The sequence below is a fragment of the Euwallacea fornicatus genome, chromosome 2, assembly GCF_040115645.1.
Source record: "Euwallacea fornicatus isolate EFF26 chromosome 2, ASM4011564v1, whole genome shotgun sequence".
Taxonomy (NCBI): Eukaryota; Metazoa; Arthropoda; class Insecta; order Coleoptera; family Curculionidae; genus Euwallacea; species Euwallacea fornicatus.
In genome coordinates, this window is record NC_089542.1 from 5,272,800 (window position 1) to 5,293,776 (window position 20,977).

Here is a 20,977-nt window from a genome sequence, read left to right on the forward strand (position 1 = left end):
CATGATAATTTTGGGTAAAAAAAAAGTGAAAATTGAATTATACGATTTCTACGAAATTTGGTTCCGTAGTAGCTATAGGATAAAGCTTTGATATGCTACGGTCAAAATTCGAATCGAACAACTTCGATTCTTTAGTTCGAAAAATATCAAAGGCTACACTTCATAAAAATTTTTGAACTAAAAAATCATAGTGTCTGATTTGAATTTAATCATGGCATATCAGTGTTGCATCGTACAGCTACTGCGGAACCAATTATTATTGAAATCGGAGCATTCAATTTTCACTTATTTCCTTTAGTATAAAATCTTTATCTACGCTAAATTTCTTAAAGAAAATTTTACTGGAAAAAATTTTCATAATCTATCTACTAAATTTCAAAATTTGTTCTACGTAAAATTAATGGCCACGCCACAATTTTATCTAAAAAAAAATAAGTAAAGTGCTTTGATTTAAACGAGATTTGGTTCCGTAGTAACAATACGATACAGCTTTGATATGACGCAGACAAAACATGAATTGGACAACTTCGACTTTTTAGGTAAATAATTTTCCTGATGTGCCTTTGATATTTTTCGGACTCAAAAATGAAAGTTGTTCGATTCGACTTTTGATCATGGTATATCAAAACTATGTCCTATGAGTTTTGCGGAATCCAATCTCGTACAAATTGGAGTAACTAAATTTTTAATTATTTTTTTTACACAAAATTTTTATTTACGCCATTAATTTCTCAATCACTAAGCTTTTATACAAATCTGTAAAAGAAATTGACTCTATAGTTAAATCTTTCCTTTTAAAATAGGCGAGATGGGAAAATTTGAAACGTTTCAACTGAAGAGCAGTTTATAAAAAAAATTAAGAGGGGCAGTTTTGATATTCATCAGTTTAGTAATAAGGGCGATCTGTTGAGACCAGTTCTAACATTCGCCAAAGCAGATTAGAATCCATTATATTTGCTAATTCAAGGTAACTAACAGTAGAACTATCAAATAACAGAGAGCGCAGTAATCGCCGCACTCGCCATTTTTAGGCTCAAAATTTTCACATATAAAGACTTATTACTAAAAAACAGAGACTTTATATTTTTTATATTATATAACAATTCTATGCAAAGTTATAGTACCAAAACTGATCACAATCATACATAAATACATTTTTTTGCACTATTCAAAATTTTAAATACAGAATGTAACTGAAATTTCTCGGATGGAAATTCATACAATTTTTATGAAAATTTGGTAATTAAAAAACTTGTCGCTTAGACATGACGATTTTCGGAAAAAAAGTGAAAATTGAGTTATTCCAATTTCAAAGAGATTTGGCTCCGTAGTAGTCGTGTGGTACAGCATTGATATACTACGCTCGACACTCGGATCGGACAATTTTGATTTTTGGGTTCGAAAAATATCAAAGGCTATATACATCAGGAACATTTTTGGCGAAAAAAGTCAAATTGCTACAATTTGGATAATATTTAGTACTGAAGTAGGTATCCAAATGCCTACTCGAAATATATATAATTATAATTTATTTAAGTAAATCGGAAATAAACTCATAGAAGTTAGAGGAATTGTTAATTGAACACCCCATATACGTGACTACGGTAAGTAGGACTTTCATTTGCGAAGATTTGTAATTTTTTTCGTTGCGCTATCTAGGTTTGAATAGCGAAATTAAGTACTCAACTACAAAACAAATCTGCATATGCTTAGATGCTAATGCGTTCCATGATTTGTAGCTGACGCCACAAGTAAGAAACGAAAGTATTCTGATGCTCTTCATCAAGTCTAATTTTTTAAAATTTTCTGAGATTTTGAAGTCACAGCAAAGACGTAGGAAAGAAAATTAATCCGTATATTTCGCAGAGTTTTCGAAATTAGAACTTGAAAATCATATTTGCATAAGTGATAGATAAATTTAATAGTAATATATTAATTTAAAATTAATAATAAAACACTGTTTTTAAATAGAGTTTATTTCTCACACAAAAGGTTATGTCCTTTTTATTTCTAAACGTTCTGACTATTAAACCTCATATGAAATTTGAAGATCTTGGAGAAATGAAGTCTGAAGAATTGGAGTGTTTCGCCTGGTGAATGAACGACGTGTCAAACACAACTGCAGTAAAGTCAATTTGAACTTTAACTAATCTAAAGTACCTCACAAATAGGTTCAATATTCCTGTCTATTATTCCTTGCAATATTTGCGAATGGAGTGAAAATATATAAATTTAATTGGTAGCCGTAGTTAAAATATGTTGCTTTCTTTTATATAGTATAAGTTGGCTATCTATATGACAACGATTGTGGCCTTAGGAGACTTTTCTAAATTACTCTTTACTAATTCATATAGAAATCACAATAATATTTCTTGACAATGGCATATGTAATTTCTTTCCAGAGTCTTACACTGGCCGTGTATCGAGTTTCACTGCAGATTTTGCAACAAGATGAAGGGCGCCATCTACCGGAACGCGCTTTTTATTAAATTGCTCCAAAGTTGTAATGGATCTTTTTGAATGGATTATGAGTGTTTTAATGTTGTTTTTGCTATTAATTTCCCTGATAATTCAGTAAATTAATAATCCGAGAACTTCAATTACTTGATAATTAAGTTGTTTAGCCACTTTACCTTCTAATAAGTCCAATATAGAGCCGTCTGATCACAAAGTCACCTAAACCATTTGATAGCATTCAGTGTTCGAGTTTGAGAATGTTTAAGATCTCCCTTGAAATATTTATTGACCGCAAAATAAAAGAATGTTAGACTAAAATCTCACTAAATCAAGTTGAGCACTTTCGTAGGTCGAAAAACACGATCAAAAATTTATCAAAGAAGCCTTTATTCGCCATATGCTAAATCACATTATAACAAAACACAAAGTCAGTAAAAAACATATTAAACATAACACATTCACAATAATAAACAGCCTTTATATAATATCATACATACGAGAGTATTTGAAAAATCGCAAATCTACTGTTCGTTGTCTTGTTCGGGATGAGCGGCATTATACTCCAACGCCCTTTGGATGGCAGCGGGAATTTCAGGAGCCACTGGAATATCTGGACTTTGAGGTTGATATCCGTTCTCATCTGCTGTGTAGGTCAGCTGGTGCTGACCTCCCTCGTTGTCGGTCCACGAAGCTGCCCCTTGCATCACCACTGGGGTTTCCTTCTCAATCTGCAATAACTCTTATTGTCTCTGTATGGTAAATATTACAAGGAAAACAGTACCTGTTTGGGTTGTCCGTTTTGTTCGGCTTTGGTGCCGTCTCCAGCTTCGAACGACCATTTAAAGGTTCCATCTGGCTGGATGTCGCTCTCCTGGGAGATGATGGGCACGGGTTCCTTGGTGGGTTGTTGCGGAGCACCCCGTACGAGCACCACCACGACACAAGCTAGTATGACCGCGGATTTGCGACAAGAAACAAACATTTTCTCGATGGCGTATAAATGCAATTGCTCGGTACTGATTATCTTACAAGAGCAGATGCGCTTTTATATGATTATTATTATTTGTAATTTGTACGGTACTCCCCTCTACCTTTGTACTACGTACCTACTTGGTGTGATTTGTTAATACATCATGCGTTCTACGGGGTGAGCTATGATCATTGACCCAGAAAAACTGTTGCCTGAGAATTGGGTTCATGGAGGTGGGGTTTAAGCACCTACAAAAATAGAACTAAAAAAATGGAATAAATCACCAAATACATTGCTCAAAACTTATTTCTATCATTAATCATGTCGAGTAACCTTTAGTGGTCTGTTTTTCGCACTCTGTATATGTTGAGCAATGAAGCTGTTGATTGTAGGTACCACCTACTTCATACAGTCTTAGACCAAATGCATCTTCATCGACGCATTTCTCCTGGCCAAGGGCACTTGGGTGTATTTATCAAATGTATTATTATTTGGCATTTGTTGCGGAATGTTAATTTTTCTTTTTGGACACATTGCATAAATGTTAATTGCTCACTAATCGCTTGTACATGACGAAAAATAGAGAGAGAGAAAGAGAGAAAAAGAGAGAGAAAAAGAGAGAGAAAGAGAGAGAAACGGCGTGTGCCGGAGAGAGAAAGAAATTGCTAATGTGAGCGGAATCAACATTAAAATTATCAAAAATTATATATTTTTATTTAAATTGATTAAAACTTCGCTACCAGATTGAGAAATATCTAAGAAAATACTACAAACATATACAAGGTGCTCGTTTCTGGAGATTTTCAAGACACTCTTCGCAAAAACGGGATGTTCTATATTTGCACCAAACTGAATGATTGAACCTTAACCATAAAGATAAACAAAGCCGATGATGGTTGAGAAAAGTCGAAATTTCGTAATGCCAAATTGCGCAACTTTGCCCTAATTTAACCGACCTCGTACCTTTTAAGAGTACCAAGGTCCTCATAGTTGAGCTCTAGGTACGGACACATTGCATAGAGCTTATTTTAGAGAGTTTTATTTTATTAAGTTTTTCTTGAGATACAAACATACTCATATTAGCAAATGAGTCTTTAAATGCCATTTGAGGTCAACTAATATACTAACTAAAACACATTAAATAATAATATGTCTAATACATTGCCTAAAGCCTTGTTGCATTTCCATATTCGGTGACGGTTAAGCAGAATCAGTAATAAAATGTCGAATAATATCAAATTTTTCGCCCAGTCGACCATGGTGAGTTTGCTTCTGGCATTAATGACAATCATTAATCTTAGATGGCCTCACCATATTTTCGTTCCTGGGAATTACTAACATCACTTTGAAAGAACTTTTCAATGGGGAACCAGAAGTCATTTGGGAAAAGTAGATAAACGGGAGCAATATAAAAATAAATAATAATAATGAAGCCCTAAGCTAGCAATCGCTAAAGAGGTTTTAATTTCATTGAAGTCAATGGGGAGTTTTGAAATATGTTTAAACGAATTGCGTTATATGTACAATTTTTCTATAGTTTTTAAGCTCCTTTCAAGTCCTGCTTAATGCAGTCATGGTTTCTTGGAAATTGCAGGTGGCGAACAAGTTTCCAGGGAACCAAATTTTTGCCGAAAACAGTGGCGTTACATTTTTCATTGAACCGTAACCATTTTGAAATTAGACAAAGCTCTTCTGAAACAAACGAGTCTCTGGATTCAAGTGCGTTTGCCCAATTTCTGAGGATGAAATGTGTGTTTATCCTAGATAAATCAGGAACTTTTCTAGAGTATGATATTTGATTCAAACACCTCCAATTCTTCATCTGAAATTCCGAGTTTGCTGACCTATTTCTGTTATGTTTCGCGTGCTACATTAAAGACAACATAAACGCACGTTACGTCTTCACATTGTTAACCCGAGTCAATTATTTACCCATCAAATAAAGGCGCTCATTGACGCAACCGATCGCTAATGTACCAATCGATCGTGCAAAAGCTGAATGGGCGCGTTGGGTCCCCGAATAACGACAGCAACGAGGAGAAGAAGAAGATAAATAGAAATTACATAACTTTCACGAAATTCAGGACACACGATTGACTCTCTTTTCAAACAAAAATAATGACACGAAGCCGCATATTCTTGCGGTGAAATGCGCTTTAACACGATATAAGTGTTGTGGGCGCGCTTTGTGGTATCATTGCGATATGTGTTATACAAGACGCAGAAGCGCGATCATAATACTCAAGGATGTCAAATTTGATTTAGAAGATCGTTTAATTGTTACCAAAATATTTCGAGTAGGGGACCACAAAGGAAAATACTATAAATACTACACGGATCTCCAAAACACTTCAGACTCGATCGAGATGTTGTTCAAATTCTCTTTCCTCGCCCTTGCAGCTTTCGCATACTCAGCTCCTCCCAACGAGCCGGTGTCCATTTTATCCCAAAGTTCGGATGTCCAGCCTAATGGTACCTTCCAGTGGGGTTTCGAAACTGCGGATGGGACGAAGCAAGATCAGCAGGGAGTTCTCAAACCTGCAGAAAATGGAACTGTTGAGGTGTTGCAGGGAGCTGCGGCATGGAGCGATCCCGAAGGTGGCAAACATGAGCTCGTTTATGTAGCAGACGAGAACGGGTACCAGCCTCAAGGATCTGACATCCCTGTGTCGCCTAAGATACCCGCACCCATTGCAAGGGCTTTGGAGTGGATTGCTGCTCATCCCCAATCAGAAAATCAGGAGAAGAGATAAGTGCTTGCACTGACTGTGTGATCTTGAACTTGCCATATCATATTGTAAATTGTTATAATTAAGGTGAAATAAAAACAATAAATCACATTTCTTATTTTTTGAAGATAGATGCCGAAGAACATCCTTGTGAACAACCTTTTTGTTCAGATTTTCACAGATTTCCCGCAGAATGCTGACAATTGATGTCACTAATAACTCATCAAAACCGAATTGAGAAATAATATTAAAGTTTTGCTACTTAATTTAAATGAAGTTTATGCAAAATGAGCGAAATATTTTGTCCTTCAAAAGTATAGATTATATTCATATTAAGTCCATTTTAGGTAATCGAGGATTGTTAATTCAGGCAGAAAATTAAATTAATTTATATACCGCGTATGTAAAAAGTATTGCAACACGTTTATAACTTTTATAAATCTGATATTTAAAAAAATGTTTAAATGCATATAATTTTATTTAAAAAACGCATTTACTGCATTATTTTCGATGTTCAAATTTTTTATTCCTATCCAGCTACCCCTACTAACTTTTTATTTTTAAATAGAAATGTGCCCACTGTAGTATATCAAAACAAAGGTAATTCAGTAAGGGTTATATACCGATCTACTCAGAAGTGAAATTGGATCTATAGTTCCCTTAAAAGGCAACAACGAAGATATCCATCAGGATGGTTCCCCTTGCTGATCATCGACGCCCTCGGAAGGATTCTGCAATATCTCAAATACATTCTGCACTACCAGGAATAACATATCACATAACATCCGTATTCAGTTAGTCAGTATCATCCAGCTAAGCTGTGTATGACAATATAATATAAACGTTTTTTGCATTGTTAATTATAAAATATCTAAATGAAAATTTACCACTTTTCAGTGTTTTAATTATCATACACAATAATAAAGATAAAAAGAATTGGATGTCTGAGAGTCTCAATAGGACTCTGAATATAACACAAAACTGTTTCTTGACAATGGTGAATGTAGATTAATCTTTCGTGTAAAATAATTTTTTTAGTGGCGTCACTGATCCAAGTTTCAGTTGAATTATTAAATAGTGGAAGTCAGAATCAAAGAGCGAACGTCAATTATTGCTTCTTGGTGAAGTTATGTTAAAGCTCCTTGGGCGTTCACCTACATCTTCTTTGCCCGACTTAAATCCAATTATTAACTCCCGAAAATATATCTTTGGCATAGTTTTTGGTTACAAATACAGCATCACCATAAAAATTTATTGTAAGTTTTTTTTTTAATTTTTACGGACTTAGCCTCTATTGCCCGCTTTCAAGGCAATTCTACACAAAAGATAATAATTAAGAAACCTCCGGTTTCGAAGTGTATTTTCCACTATGCAGAACCACCTATATCGAGCTCTATTTGTATAGATTAGATTATATTAGATCATCCATATACTCAGCCAAAAATTATTGTCCAACTATAGTAGTTTCAGCTCTTATAAGAAACATAAATAATAATAAAAATATGTAAAAATCATTCCTTATATGAAAACATTTAACAAAACGCTGCATCAAAAGTTATAAATTAGGTATGGGATAAAGCCCCACAGTGTCAGGAAAAGTTTCATATTCATGTGAGAGCCAATGCATGACAATGGTAAATATAAATTTGATGATGAATTTCAGATGAACGTGCCTTTGTGGCTCTATCTATTAAATCTTAGTTGAGTTATTATCAAACTGCGGAACCTAGATAAAACACACGATCCTCATCTGATGGAACTTGCTTGGTTTAAAGCTTTTTGGCAAATTTTCAGATCCTTTTAACTATGTTTCTCTAGCGAAAACCATCTAAAATTCATAAGGCACAGCAATCTTTTTAAATTCTCTTCTGACTTTAATATCTCGTAAAAGTCGTCAAGTTATGTTTTCACCCGAACAACCAAGCAAGAGAGTCGTTCCGTCTGGTTCCTCAGGAAAACAATACTGCAGCCAAATTAGGAGTTCTGTTAAGTTATTCTCCACCATTACAAACGATGAAGCTAATAAGAATAAGGATAAAAAGAGTGAAATGTATAAACCTATTAATTAATGTTAGATAAAATCTAGATATAATTTAAAAGAAAAATTCAATTTATAAAAAGTAGGAAGTTAATAAATATAGATTAAATCACGAAATCCAAGACTTTTGAATAAGACACTCTGTTTTGTAAGTTTTAAATTAGGTGTAAAATAAATTACTACAGTATCAAAAAGTGTTAAATTTTGAACATCACATATACCTATTGTCATTTGAATAAACATAATTTTCAATTAAAGTGATGTTAAAGATATGGCATAAAAGACTCTTGACAGTAATGAATGCAACGTTAATAGTACTTTTCAAACGGATATTTAGTGGCGTCACCTATTAAAACTCATACGCACTATTATCGAACAGCGGAACTAGCGCGAAAACGCCATCTCTTGGAATGCGCTTCTAACTAGGGGAGGCTTGCCCGTGAAGCGTTCCTGCCGATGACGGTCCATTGTTTAAATATTGCAAATTACTGCCCCTTGCACAATTCTGCACTCTGGACCTTAAAATAGAGATACATTTTGGCATATATGCGGAATAATGTGTGTTAAGTGGATAAAACCATTTTGTGCTACTGACTAAACGAAGACAGAGCGTGGGTGGGAACTTTACGACTTGCCATGCTGCATTGTCACCGCATCAAAAGTAATTTATAATATTATTCCATGTGAAGGTAAATTTATACGTAGTCAACGTCAGTTTACAAATATAATGCATGATACACTCAACAAGTCATTTTAAGCAATATTGGAAAAATAATATGTTTACCAACTATCTGTAAAAATTAGTATTACAATTAAAATATTGCGTTTTATCATATTTATGTTGAATGCAATGGAAAAAATGCAAACTGTGATAGGCTTCTTCATTATTTTAATCGTAATCATCTCTTAATTTCGATTCTGTTAAAAGAATAAACACATGTTTATTCAATCTTTCACATCTGTATATTCCCACGATGCCCCCCCGGGCATTTCTTTTAAATGCCGATTAATAAATATATAACAATTTTATTTTAAAAAACATTGCATAATGCTACTTCACGATGCAACTGCATGAGTAGCAGCATGATATCAATAATTAAACCAATAATGACATGAGTAAAGGTTAAAGTTTAGGGACCATCATAAGCAAATTCTCCTTAATCATCAACGAGATTGTTTCAAATCCTTTTGAGTGTTGATTTTCTAATTGATTTTAAATTCCCTTTTACGATTACCACCCAACAACATAAACGAATTATGGATTGTGGTATTTAATGACTGATATTCCCAATGGTTGTGAGAACTCTCCTTGTGTCAATAAATGCAATTGATAGATCACTTAAAACTTCGTACTAGTTTTGGTAAATTTTCAAGATTGAGAACAGATAACGTTTTTTTAGAGGATATGCAGTTCAGAACTTAAGCAACCAATAAAACATTTCAATAGTGTAATATATTAAAAGCCCCTACAACGTTTTAGCTTTATCATTACTACAATATCGTGATTTACATAATGTTATAACGCTTATAGCAATTTACAAGTTATTCAGGAGAGGTGATGAATTAAGTGCAATTTGAGATCCTAGTATTGCTCTTCTCAGAAACGTTTCCGTGTTAGATAAATAACCGCAAGCACAAGAATTCGAAGAGAAGCTTTAGCATATGCACAAATTGAATGATATTTGTCAACATGCTCGAGCCCCATCAGACCTTTGTTTGAATGTTTATTTAAACAAGGCCAATAGGGAGGGTCCAAGAATGAAACGAGTCAAATGTATTATGGTATGTTTCAAAGAGCTGGGTATTTATCATCATCTTTATATCCATTCTCGCCAGATCAATACTAATGATCGACAGCCTCATAACATAAAGGTACTATGTCAATTTTAATAATTTGACATTTTTCGACATGTTTGAACACCCATAGATTTATCGAAAACTATTGCAACATAGAAAATATCAAACTTAAAGTTGTGTATCGGATGAAATGGGCGCAGTGTCAGCAAAAGGAGGATCATCGCCTATAACGTTGCTTAAATAAACATTGTTGAGGGATTCCTTCGATAAATGAAACCACGACGACACTTTGTTTTACATAAAATGGACTGTATTTAATTTGCACTTATATCAAAAAATGAAAGAGTTTTGGTCTAAGTAGGAAGAGGGAGAATGCTTAATTGAGCGGGTTACACACTATGATTCTGATCACATCCCGACACCGACACAGCTTCTACACGAAAAAGAGAAAAAGAAGAGGCTAAAAATTACTTCGATTATCCCTTAAGTACTAATCCCGAGGAATTCCAACCAAGGGCGCACCACCACCAAGAACCCTTATGGGCTATGTCTACGCCGGATCCCGTAACTCGTGGCCATTTGGGGAATATCTATACTAGTCGCTTTTCTGGGAATATCGCAGGCTTAACAAATTGACCATCACAGCAATAGTCCCGACCGAGAAAGCTTCCTTTGAGTAATAGCATATTCCCAAGCCAAAACGTACCCTTAGTTTTGGCCTGATGGGCTATGTGGTCTGGCATCCAGATGGTATTCTCCGAATAAGTATCGCCGCACATGGGCCTAACTTAAGGAATAAAATACAAATACATGACAAAGCCAAAATTAACAACAAAAAACAAAAGCCAACAACTTAAAGTCCCTAACAAACATAATTAACGACGTTTCGCTACATTTCTTTAAAGTCCCGCTTTAAGTCTTATTATTAAAGAGCGGAAGAAGGAAATGGTGCGAAAGCGCCATCTGTCGCAATACGCTTCTAATTAACCTTCCGCGAATTTCTTTCGAAACTTTTTGGCGCGTATTTCGAGACTTTAAACAGTGCTCCTGTGGCTAAGTTCATATAAAATTGATAAACTATTAGTTCCAGAAGTCAACTCCAATAGCTGCCATTTGTAGAGGTTGAAAATGTCAGGATTATAACCAAATTTAAATTTAAAATATTTACTGTATTAATTAAAATTAATTAATGCAGAAATCACACGTTAGCAGAAGCATGAAAGACGTTTTAGCGTGGTTATTAACTTTATTTCTAGGTCTTAAGACATTTACAAGATTTTTGTAATTTTTAGATGGTAATTTTCGCAAAATATTGTGTGTTGTTGTCCACTAAAAACATAAAATACGTGCTAGACTATTAAATTGCTATTTATTATTGTAAGATGTGCGCATAATTATAAATAATATTCTAAAGGCAGACATCATAAAATGCGAAAAGCATTTAATATAAATCAAAATTTCGTTAATTTTCATGCTAATAATATCACAAATTAAACAATATTGTCGCGTTAAAACCAAATACCATCAACAAATTCAAATGCGACCTTTAGCCAACGAGTGTGATAAATATGGTTGGGAAATGCGCCTTTAAGGTCGAGACCACAAGAAGAAGAGTCTTTGGGTTGTGTAACAACCGCAGCGTGGGCGATCCTCATTTGCAATAAAACAAAGAAAAATGCGCGATTTCGTTAGGGAACAGTGGATAATAATGATAATGTAAAGTTCAAAGCCGTCATCGCCTTGAATACTTGACGTAACTCATACCATTCATTACGGTTCATTTGCGATCGGCTTCTTGGTCGTGAGTTATCATTACCGGAACATTCATCAAGTTTACAAGATTATTACGTGAATTTTCCAAACAATGAGCAGAAATTCCCTGAGAATTTTGTCGTTTTTATTTTTATCTTGCCGCTAATTATGCTTATTCGTCTTCGCGCGACGTCGGATCGGAAAGTATTGCTTTGACTCAAATGTGAAGGTTGTCCGCACATGAATTTCGAATTAATTGGTTTTGCAACGATAAACCTCTCTGTTAGTGTACAGTTAATCGTTATCAAGATTAAAGACATGTAATCACCGTGATTCGAAGAGGAAAGGCTTTAAATGACTAGGAAAAGTTGCTATCTAACAATACAGGGTCTTCTATTGTTGCAAATATTGCGTATCAGAGACCTTTATAGACTAAAATAAGGAAGAATAATAGTTGAAAACATTTAGTCATCAATTATAACATTTCTTCATCTGACCGTTTCTAGAGAAATGCAAACTTAACACCTAATTGCTCTTCACCAATTCGACAAAACTGAGACGACGGTTTCCTTCACCATATTGTCAAGGTTCCGTTATTAATCCCAAGAGGATTTGAGACCTATTAATAGAATGTAGAACCATAAATAATCTTCACTGAAACCAATATAAGAGCCCACGCAAAATCATTACAATATTTCTTAATATAAATATCCGAAACGACCTTTACTAATAATACCATTGATCTCCTCAATTTATGTACATATGATTATTGTAACAAAACTGTATAAAAACCCATTATTCATCATAATTTCAGTCAAATCTTCCACGATGTTCTTGAAAACTTTGATTTTTTTCACTCTCCTTATGGTCGCTGCCTCTTTCACAGTACGCCCCAAACTGGCTTCACCCCTGGAAAACACTCCCAAACCTTTCAAATGGAGTTATCAAACTGCTGATTCCAGCCAAACCCAGGAAGGAGTGGTTCAAGACGGGACTAATATTGTTGGTGTGTATGAGTGGACTGATCCGGAGAATGGAATACATCAATATTCGTACACTGCCGATAATGAAGGTACCAGGGTGAATAGTAAAGATTTGCCCCTTAACACATGGGATACAAAGAGGCTGTTGAATTACCTGAAGGCACATCCCGATGAAGAGTGAAATTTTGTGTACTTAGTATTAGATTAAAAAAATTACAACAAGATTATAACCATTTTCCTTGGTACCTTAAGAGTTAGTTCTTATTATGAAAATATCCGTAAAAAACTCAATTTTTTAGTGGCAGCAATGCAGACGGAGACTAAAATCGTGCAATTTTTTCTGATTTTTTTAGGAGGTTAAGTTTTGAGACTTTGGATCTCCAAAACCCATATAGATTTCCTTCTCAAATACATTTTCTCTTTTACGAACTTTGACCAAACTCATCAAAATACTAAATAATTTTTTAATTTTGTATCATAAAAATAACTTTCAAATAACAATTCAAATAGCATTTCACGTCTCCGTCTCTTCTTCCGGGTGAGCAGCGTTCCACTGCAACCCTTTTAAAATGGCCTCCGGCACTGCAGGTGCAACGGGCAGATCTGCGCTACTGGGCAAATATCCTCTCTCATCTGCTTCATAACGCAATTGATGAACTCCCCCTTCGGGGTCAACCCACTCCGCTGACCCTTGGAGGGCTTGACCGCCTTCTGGAACGATCTCATGTCCCGATTGCTCCTGTTTGCTGCCATCTCCAGACTCGTAGCTCCATTGAAAATACCCTTCAGGGCTGATATCTGCCTTGGAATAGAGTATGGGTACTACTGGTAGTTGGGGTTGAAGCGCGGCTTGGGTGGCCCACATGGCGGCAAAGGAAATCATAAGAAATCCGTACATTAAAAACATGTTTGAGATGTTGGTGATAAACTGCTAAAGCTGGGCGGATTCAATGGGCTTATATACATAGATGGGAGAATTGTTGCAAAAGTTCATTTGGATTGTAGATTATTGTTACGATTTCTTAAAAATTTACAGCATTTCGGCACTGCTATAACTCTCGAGAATGTAATTCGAATATATTAAGACCTAATAGATTTGTTGCATAAAGTGGCCATTTCCTGGTTCATCTTTTAGACATATTCATAATCGAATAAGTAGGAGAATCAGTGACGAGATGTTGGGGAAAGATTGAGTTCGTATAGTAACAGAGACGGACTCAGTATGGATGAATCGAAAACCGCGCACAACTATGCGTTGACCTCCATTACACTGACTATAACTATCCGGTATATTAGGAGCGTTATGTAGCCTAATACGTCCTTTTAGATTATATCAAGCTTTTGCCAAAATATCGTGAGCATCTCATATTTTTTAATAAGACTCATTTTTTTGCGATGTTTTTGCTTAAGTATCTACACGCAGGATACCCATTGGTCAGTTTTGAAGGCGCTGAAAATAATTGAGGTTTTTATATTTGCTACGAAAATGTCTCAATTTTGAAACCCTAAAAAAATGGATGTTTGCTATGTCGCATGCATTAATATTTCACTTAATTAAAAAATTTAATATCGTATACAGGATTAGCCCTACACCACGTTCATTAGTAAATTTTCGACTTCCTATTATCGTGGCTCAATGAAACTTTGTTTCAGACTAAAACCGATTATTTTAAATCCAAGTAAATATTTTCAAAATGGTGGCATTCCCGGTTCTACCGAGAGTAGTTACTAACTTCGTTGCTTTAAATGGAACCCTCTAGTTTTAGGTTATTGTCGGATTTCTCGTTAAATTTTAAAGCCAATTTATGTGTGGAGTGTCTTATGTCTAACATTTACAATTTCCAAATTACACCGAAAATTTTGGTAGCCGGAAGACCCCATGGAAGTCGGTATTGTGTGCTAACCTCTGCGAATTTTGGAATCCTTCTTCTGAAACGCAAGGAGGGCCTAATTTTTTACGTGTTGGCGTATTTCAATTTAACAAAAAGTCTTCCGCAATTTTCGAAACATCCATCCGAAGTTGCCTAATTTCAAATCTCAATTACTTGCTTATTTTAAATGCGACACCCTGTACTTTCAAGCATTTTCGAGTCTAGACTTTAATTCTGTATCAAATATTATGAAGGTTCCCCGGACCGATTCTGAACAGGGTGCCGCATTTGAAGTAAGCAAGTTATAGTGATTTGTCACGTGACTTCAAAGTCGTGTTTCAGTGGTTGTGGAAGACTTTTTGTCAAATTAAAATATATTAAAATGTAGCTTATTAGGTTTTTTTTGAGCCCCAGAACACTAACCCGTAAAATTGCAAAGATTAACGCACAATACCTATTTCCGTAGGATCTTGCAATTGTCAAAATTTGTAAAATTTCCTGTATAACTTGGAAATGGTAAATGTTAGACATAAGACACTTTACATAAATTGCCTTTAAAATCTACTAATAAATCCGGAAATGATAATAAAATTAAGGGGTTCCACCTAAAATAACGAAGTTAATAGCTAGTAAACTTTCGGTATAACCAGAAGTGCCGCCGTTAAAAAAAAAATGGGTTATGAATGGTAGACTCTAGCCTGAAACCAAATTTCATTGGGCTGCGATAGCGGAAAGCCAAAAATTTTCTAATGAATATACAGGGAGTTTCTGGAAAGTGATCAAATATTTCCACAACGCGGCGAATTAAAATTTAATTTATGGAAAAACTTTGATTATCTTAGATCACAAAAGGTCCAAGAATTTTAGAAAAACTTGGTGGAACGACCATCCAAAAACACTCATTATGATTAGTGCAGAAGATGCTTTTTCCTCTATCTTCACACTTTCAAAGTAGTCTCTACTTGAGGATTAAATTGAAATACGCAATTTAATTAACAATAATTGCGACATAACAATCTAATTATTAACAGAACCGAAAATGGCCTCCTAGAATATAAAAATAATTCCATTATAATGAAGAAGTTGCAACCTAATTAACATTCGTAACCAGCCCCCGATGACTTTCGATTACTCAATTTCGGATCATTTCACGAGATGTACATAAATTCAATGGAAAAATTGGGTCATCCACCACCTTGAAATCTGCATCACTAATTTAATGTAGAACGATCCGAAGTATAAATAGCGGAATTTTTGGTATCCTTCCTTAGTTATCTAATTTGGTGAAAAATGTTCGCTAAACTCTTCATTCTTTACGGTTTCGTGGCTGTCAGTCTCACCTTACCCGTACTCCCTTTTTCGGAGCCAGTGCCGATTTTGCAACAAAATCAGGAAATTAATCCAGATGGATCTTTTAAGTGGAACTACCAAAGCGAAGATGGTTCCAGCCAGAACCAGCAGGGTCAATTGAAGCAGGTTGGCACTGAAGAAGCTGGAGAGGTTGTACAAGGATCGGCTTCATGGATCGACCCAGAAGGAGGTGCCCATCAGATCTCCTATGTAGCTGATGAAAATGGATACAAGCCTTCTAGCGCGGACTTGCCAGTGGCCCCTGAAATTCCTCAGGCTATCGTCAGAGCTTTGGAATGGATCGCGGATCACCCAGCACTAGAAGAACAAACCAAATAATTACCTGCTATAGTACATTTGTATATACATTCATAGACAATTTTTTATTCGTTTTAAAGGAATATTAAAAATGTTTTACTGCAGCCTTAACTATTTCATGACTTCGTGATTGTTTTGATTTCATTTCGAGGTACTTTAAAAAAATCGGGAAAATCAATATTAAAAGTAATCCGTATCTCGGAAACTGAAAGACGGAGATCAATCCGCTCGGCACAGGCTGGTAGAGCTTGTTGATACCATTAATTTTATCTGCATTTTTTGTGCAATTGCTTTTTGGGTTATTATTTCGTAAGAGATGTAACGTTAATTTAAAAAATTTCGTTGATTCTCGTGTCAAAAAGAGAGTAACCAATACGGGTAGAATTTCTATACAATGAATATCCCAGAAGTAGAACTCGAAATCAACACAGAAAATCGTTATTTAATTAAAGTTAAACGATATTTTCTTCGTGATTGTATTTCAAAAGAGATGTTTGATTAATGGTCAAATTGCCTTCACAATGCTATCAAGATTCCAAAATTCACTTTATGAAAATCTATAAAGTCTGGAGTTTAATTGAAACAAAAATAACTTTCATCACAGTCTAACATGTTTTTTTATTATAATCACTTCACGTTACCAAATGTTCAAAAAAAAACATAACAATTATATTTCGAAAAATTATGATCTATTGCTTGGCAGGTTCTTGAGCATCTTGTTCTGGATGAGCCGCATTATATTCTAGAGCTCTGGCAATGGCGGCAGGAATTTCAGGGGCTTGAGGGATGTCGGCGCTTTGGGGTTGGTACCCGTTTTCGTCGGCTACATAAGTGAGCTGATGGGGGTTGCCTTCGCTGTCGGTCCAGGAAGCTGAACCTTGTAGCACTACCGGAGATTCCTGCTCGATCTTAAATAAAATTAAATAGTACGTTCTATGACGTCTAATTAAAAGAGGATGACCTTCTTGACGCAATGAAATCTGTCGTCGCATTTGTTAAGATGTTTGAATACATAATAATGTGAGATTTTGCAATAAGTTATTAATTGATTATAGATGAAGAATTTGTAATCAAATTATACTATTTAGTTGAATAATGTGACAATTATGTTTATTGGTCTGACAACTTTGGCTGCTTTGCAAGGCAATAAGAGTCTTTTAAATACAAAGTTGTGAAAGATAAGTTTGTTTTAAAATAATCATTTAGAGGGAAACATACCTGTTTGGGTTGTCCAGTCTGTTCTTGTTTGACGCCATCTCCAGTCTCGAACGACCACTTAAAAGTACCGTCAGGTTGCAAATCGCTCTCCTGAGCTACAATAGGGACAGGTTCCTGCCCAGCAGGAGCTCCAAATACCAAACTCACGAACCCCAAAAAAACGAAACACACTTTCACCATTTTAGTTCTTTAGTTGCTGTATGATTCTATAAATCCAAAGCTGAATACTTTGGCAAAAATAGTCTTGCGGTGGCTTTTATACGCAAATTATCATCTTCACTCAGGGGTCCCTGGTGGCGACACATACGTGTAAAGACGGCTTAAACAAACAAATTTCTTCATTCAAGGATGACTTTGTTTGTTGTTAGATGAGTGATTACTATGGGGAATTTTGCAACACTTGGACGAATAATTGTGACGTCGCCTTTCTGCCTTAGGGGATGCTAATTTTTTGTGTTATTTATTTGTGGTAAATGAATTGGACAATAATTATTGAAGGTGTCAAGGTTTATGGGTCAAGTAAATCTTCTTGGATGTATGTGTCTTCAAAGTTAACTGCGTGCTTGATCATTACTGAGAGTTAAGTTGAAAATAAAAGACACGTTTAGGTTGAGAAATAAAAACTTTCTGCTGTACGACTAGTGAAAAATTGACTTTGATTAAAAATTTTAAAAAGGAACAGATGACGCTGTAAATTATGCCACGTTAATAACTGGGTAATCATTAAAAAACCCGGCAGGTTGAATTATTTAAATGTAAGATACAAATCACAATTCATTCGTTCGAATTAAAAAAAATTCTTTTTATCACGTAGGGCTTAAGCCGATCCTGGTCAATTTTAGGGATTTTGCCGCCATCTACTGTAGCTCTAGTTAAATCATTCTTGGAGAATTACTGCTACTTGTTAAAGGCATTATGAAAGATACTCAATAGATGTCATTGTAATATGTAAAAATTTTATTTTATTTAATTTTAACGTGTTTCAAGATTAGAGCTAATTATCTGCTGATAAAATTCGATATTATGCTAGTCATTTCACAGTTCTTCGCTGTACGTTAAATATGTTTAAGCATAGTATCCATTTCATCTTACATTAGTCACAGAGTTATCAACATTTAGATCTTTTAACAACACAAAAAATTAATATAAATTAAATAACCAAAATTAAAAAAAAACTTAAAAATTTTGAAACAAATCAGTTATGTAACGTTTTGTTATTGTTATTGCAACAATTAATTCATCTCAAAATAGAAAGTGTGGCATGCTTAATATGTAACGCAAATAATTAAGAGTAAAATGTGTGGTGAAAGCAACATACCTCTCGTTTTCGTTAATATAATTTTCTAAAGTTTGGATGTTTGATTTATTGTAATAACACCAATATTCTGATGACATTTTTATTAAAAAAAAATCAAATGATTTATCAGTTCCAAGTAACTTCTGTGTCCACCCATCTAATAAACAACATAGAAAATTAACTTTTAAAATAAAATTTCAAAATTAGTTTAAAATTATCAAGCAAATTTACAATGTTCCTTTATAAATCTGCCTCTTAAACTCAAAACTTATAATCCCTAAAGCTATAGCACTATTCAAACTATCCACCCCATTATTCATAGGTACGTTTAATCTGGCCCCCTTGAATTCCATCGCTAATTTATAAGACTCCACACTCAATCCTTCAGTTTCACCTCCAATTATCAAAACTATGTGGGGCAATCCCCTGAAGTCTACTGTGTAATATGGCATTACAGGAATATTTTCAATGAGTTCCTTTAAATCTTTAATACTGTCATTTGAACAATTACTTAAAACATTATTATCAGCAAGAAAAACTGTAGAATCCGGAGATACTTCTGATTTAATATTATTCCAAGAAATATCTTTACAAAGTTTGATCCTGAAATGGGCTCCAGAAGCACTACGCAGCACTTTATCATCCCAAACATTGGTACAACCTTTGGTTAAAACTAACTTCTCACAACCAACGCCACTGGAAATTCTTACGATCGATCCTAAATTACTGGGCTCTCGAATGTTGTCACAGATGATGGTCAATGGTAATGGGTTTTTGGACACAAAACTTTCAGATTTTGGAATTTGAAAAATGCCCATAACACCTGGGCTAGTTGTCAGGTTAGACCAGCTTTGCAACTCTCTATAAGGTATCTTGTAAAGGCGACCAGATTTTAAGAAGTATGGTTTTAAATAATCTACTTCATCCATACGTGAAAAAAGCAGATATTCCATTTCACAACCAGTCAATAAAGCTTCCCTTATCAATCTTTTGCCTTCCAGTAGCATCAACCCACTTTTTTTCTGATTAGTTTTCACGTCAGACATAATTTTAGTGATTCTTAAATCATTATTATGCATCTTAGTGTAAACAACATTGCCACATTTATCTAAAATAGGGCCTTTTTCATGGGCCTGAGCGGTAATAAGTTGTTTGGTTACTGTTACAGGCTTAATAGGAGAGATACAAGGTTTGTTTCGTGCTTTAGAACGAATGACCAGACTTGGAGGATACTGTGAATGGTTGTTTTCGTAGGTTTTTGGAGTATTTATGACAAATGAATCTTGATTCTCAGATGGGGTTTTCTTGGATGCTACAGGGCTGGTAATTTCTAGGGGTTGTGGGTTTCCCTTCAAGACTGCCGAGTTGGTAAATCGTGGTATGAATCTGATTTGTTGGTAGTTGACGAAGAATACGTTTTTTAAGCTATTGCAAATCATTTTAGGTCTTGACAAATTTTACAAAATTAGAATTTTTGAGGTTTTTAACTTATATATAACGTATAATAATAAAATATAACAAAGTAAACGACTTAAAATAACAATAACCCCACATTTTTCTTTAATAACGACAGTGCCTAGAGTAATGATTTCTACTCTTTTACATGAGGCCACAATGTTTTCTGTTTTTCTCATACCCATAAAGCCAGAAAGAGATAAACCCCAATATTATATTAGCACTATTTCGACATCTGTTGATTATTAAGCAGATTACTATTGTAGTACAGTAAACTTTTTCGGCGACTAGTAAACAAATTGTACTGAATGTTCCATTACCATCACTTTACCGCTCTTTTATTTTTGATTTTAGAAAAATGCTTTATACATAAGCTGTACTGTTACAACTACCGATTTAAACACGTTTTAGTTAAAATATAGGTGTCAGAAAAAAGGCATGCAAATCAAACTTTTGATTTCTGAAACGGTACACCCTGTACAATTCAAATATTATAAAAAATCCCTTCCACATTTTTTTGTAAAATATTTTTTTCGAAAATCGTTATCGAATAACGCTGGAGTAATCATCAATCATACTTTAAGGCATGTTTCAGTCTAGAATTTAATTCAGTATTAAATATCATTAACGTTCCTTGGACCAATTCTGAACAGAGTGTCCTACTTTGAAGTAAGTAAACTGTTGAGATTTGAAGTTATTGCAACTGCAGAAGCATGTTTTGGGGTGGTCAAAGACTTTTTTC

General features: G+C 34.7%; 6 protein-coding genes across 6 annotated transcripts; 2 read left to right on the forward strand and 4 right to left on the reverse strand.

Annotated features, from left to right (window-relative positions):
• Positions 1–2,827: 2,827 nt before the first annotated feature.
• LOC136346961 (endocuticle structural glycoprotein ABD-4-like) lies at positions 2,828–3,497 on the reverse strand. Its single transcript, XM_066296552.1, has 2 exons — positions 3,239–3,497; positions 2,828–3,185 (listed from the first exon to the last, which is right to left on the reverse strand). Exons 1-2 carry the CDS (start codon positions 3,437–3,439, stop codon positions 2,979–2,981), a joined length of 408 nt encoding a protein of 135 aa, XP_066152649.1. The 5' UTR covers positions 3,440–3,497; the 3' UTR covers positions 2,828–2,978.
• Positions 3,498–5,769: 2,272 nt separating this feature from the next.
• On the forward strand, positions 5,770–6,257 carry LOC136344859 (endocuticle structural glycoprotein SgAbd-4-like). The gene has a single exon (XM_066292732.1). The coding sequence runs from the start codon at positions 5,794–5,796 to the stop codon at positions 6,178–6,180; it is 387 nt and encodes a 128-aa protein (XP_066148829.1). The 5' UTR covers positions 5,770–5,793; the 3' UTR covers positions 6,181–6,257.
• Positions 6,258–13,240: 6,983 nt separating this feature from the next.
• On the reverse strand, positions 13,241–13,633 carry LOC136349053 (larval cuticle protein III/IV-like). Its single transcript, XM_066300340.1, has one exon. It carries the CDS (start codon positions 13,631–13,633, stop codon positions 13,241–13,243), a length of 393 nt encoding a protein of 130 aa, XP_066156437.1.
• A 2,254-nt stretch (positions 13,634–15,887) lies between these two features.
• LOC136349062 (endocuticle structural glycoprotein ABD-4-like) lies at positions 15,888–16,286 on the forward strand. The gene has a single exon (XM_066300353.1). The coding sequence runs from the start codon at positions 15,888–15,890 to the stop codon at positions 16,284–16,286; it is 399 nt and encodes a 132-aa protein (XP_066156450.1).
• Positions 16,287–16,858: 572 nt separating this feature from the next.
• LOC136346543 (larval cuticle protein 1-like) lies at positions 16,859–17,754 on the reverse strand. The gene is made up of 2 exons (XM_066295784.1): positions 17,484–17,754; positions 16,859–17,173 (listed from the first exon to the last, which is right to left on the reverse strand). The coding sequence occupies exons 1-2, from the start codon at positions 17,661–17,663 to the stop codon at positions 16,955–16,957; spliced, it is 399 nt and encodes a 132-aa protein (XP_066151881.1). The 5' UTR covers positions 17,664–17,754; the 3' UTR covers positions 16,859–16,954.
• Positions 17,755–18,866: 1,112 nt separating this feature from the next.
• Positions 18,867–20,356, reverse strand: LOC136346536 (rRNA methyltransferase 3, mitochondrial). Its single transcript, XM_066295771.1, has one exon. The coding sequence runs from the start codon at positions 20,217–20,219 to the stop codon at positions 19,008–19,010; it is 1,212 nt and encodes a 403-aa protein (XP_066151868.1). The 5' UTR covers positions 20,220–20,356; the 3' UTR covers positions 18,867–19,007.
• Between the last annotated feature and the right edge of the window lie 621 nt (positions 20,357–20,977).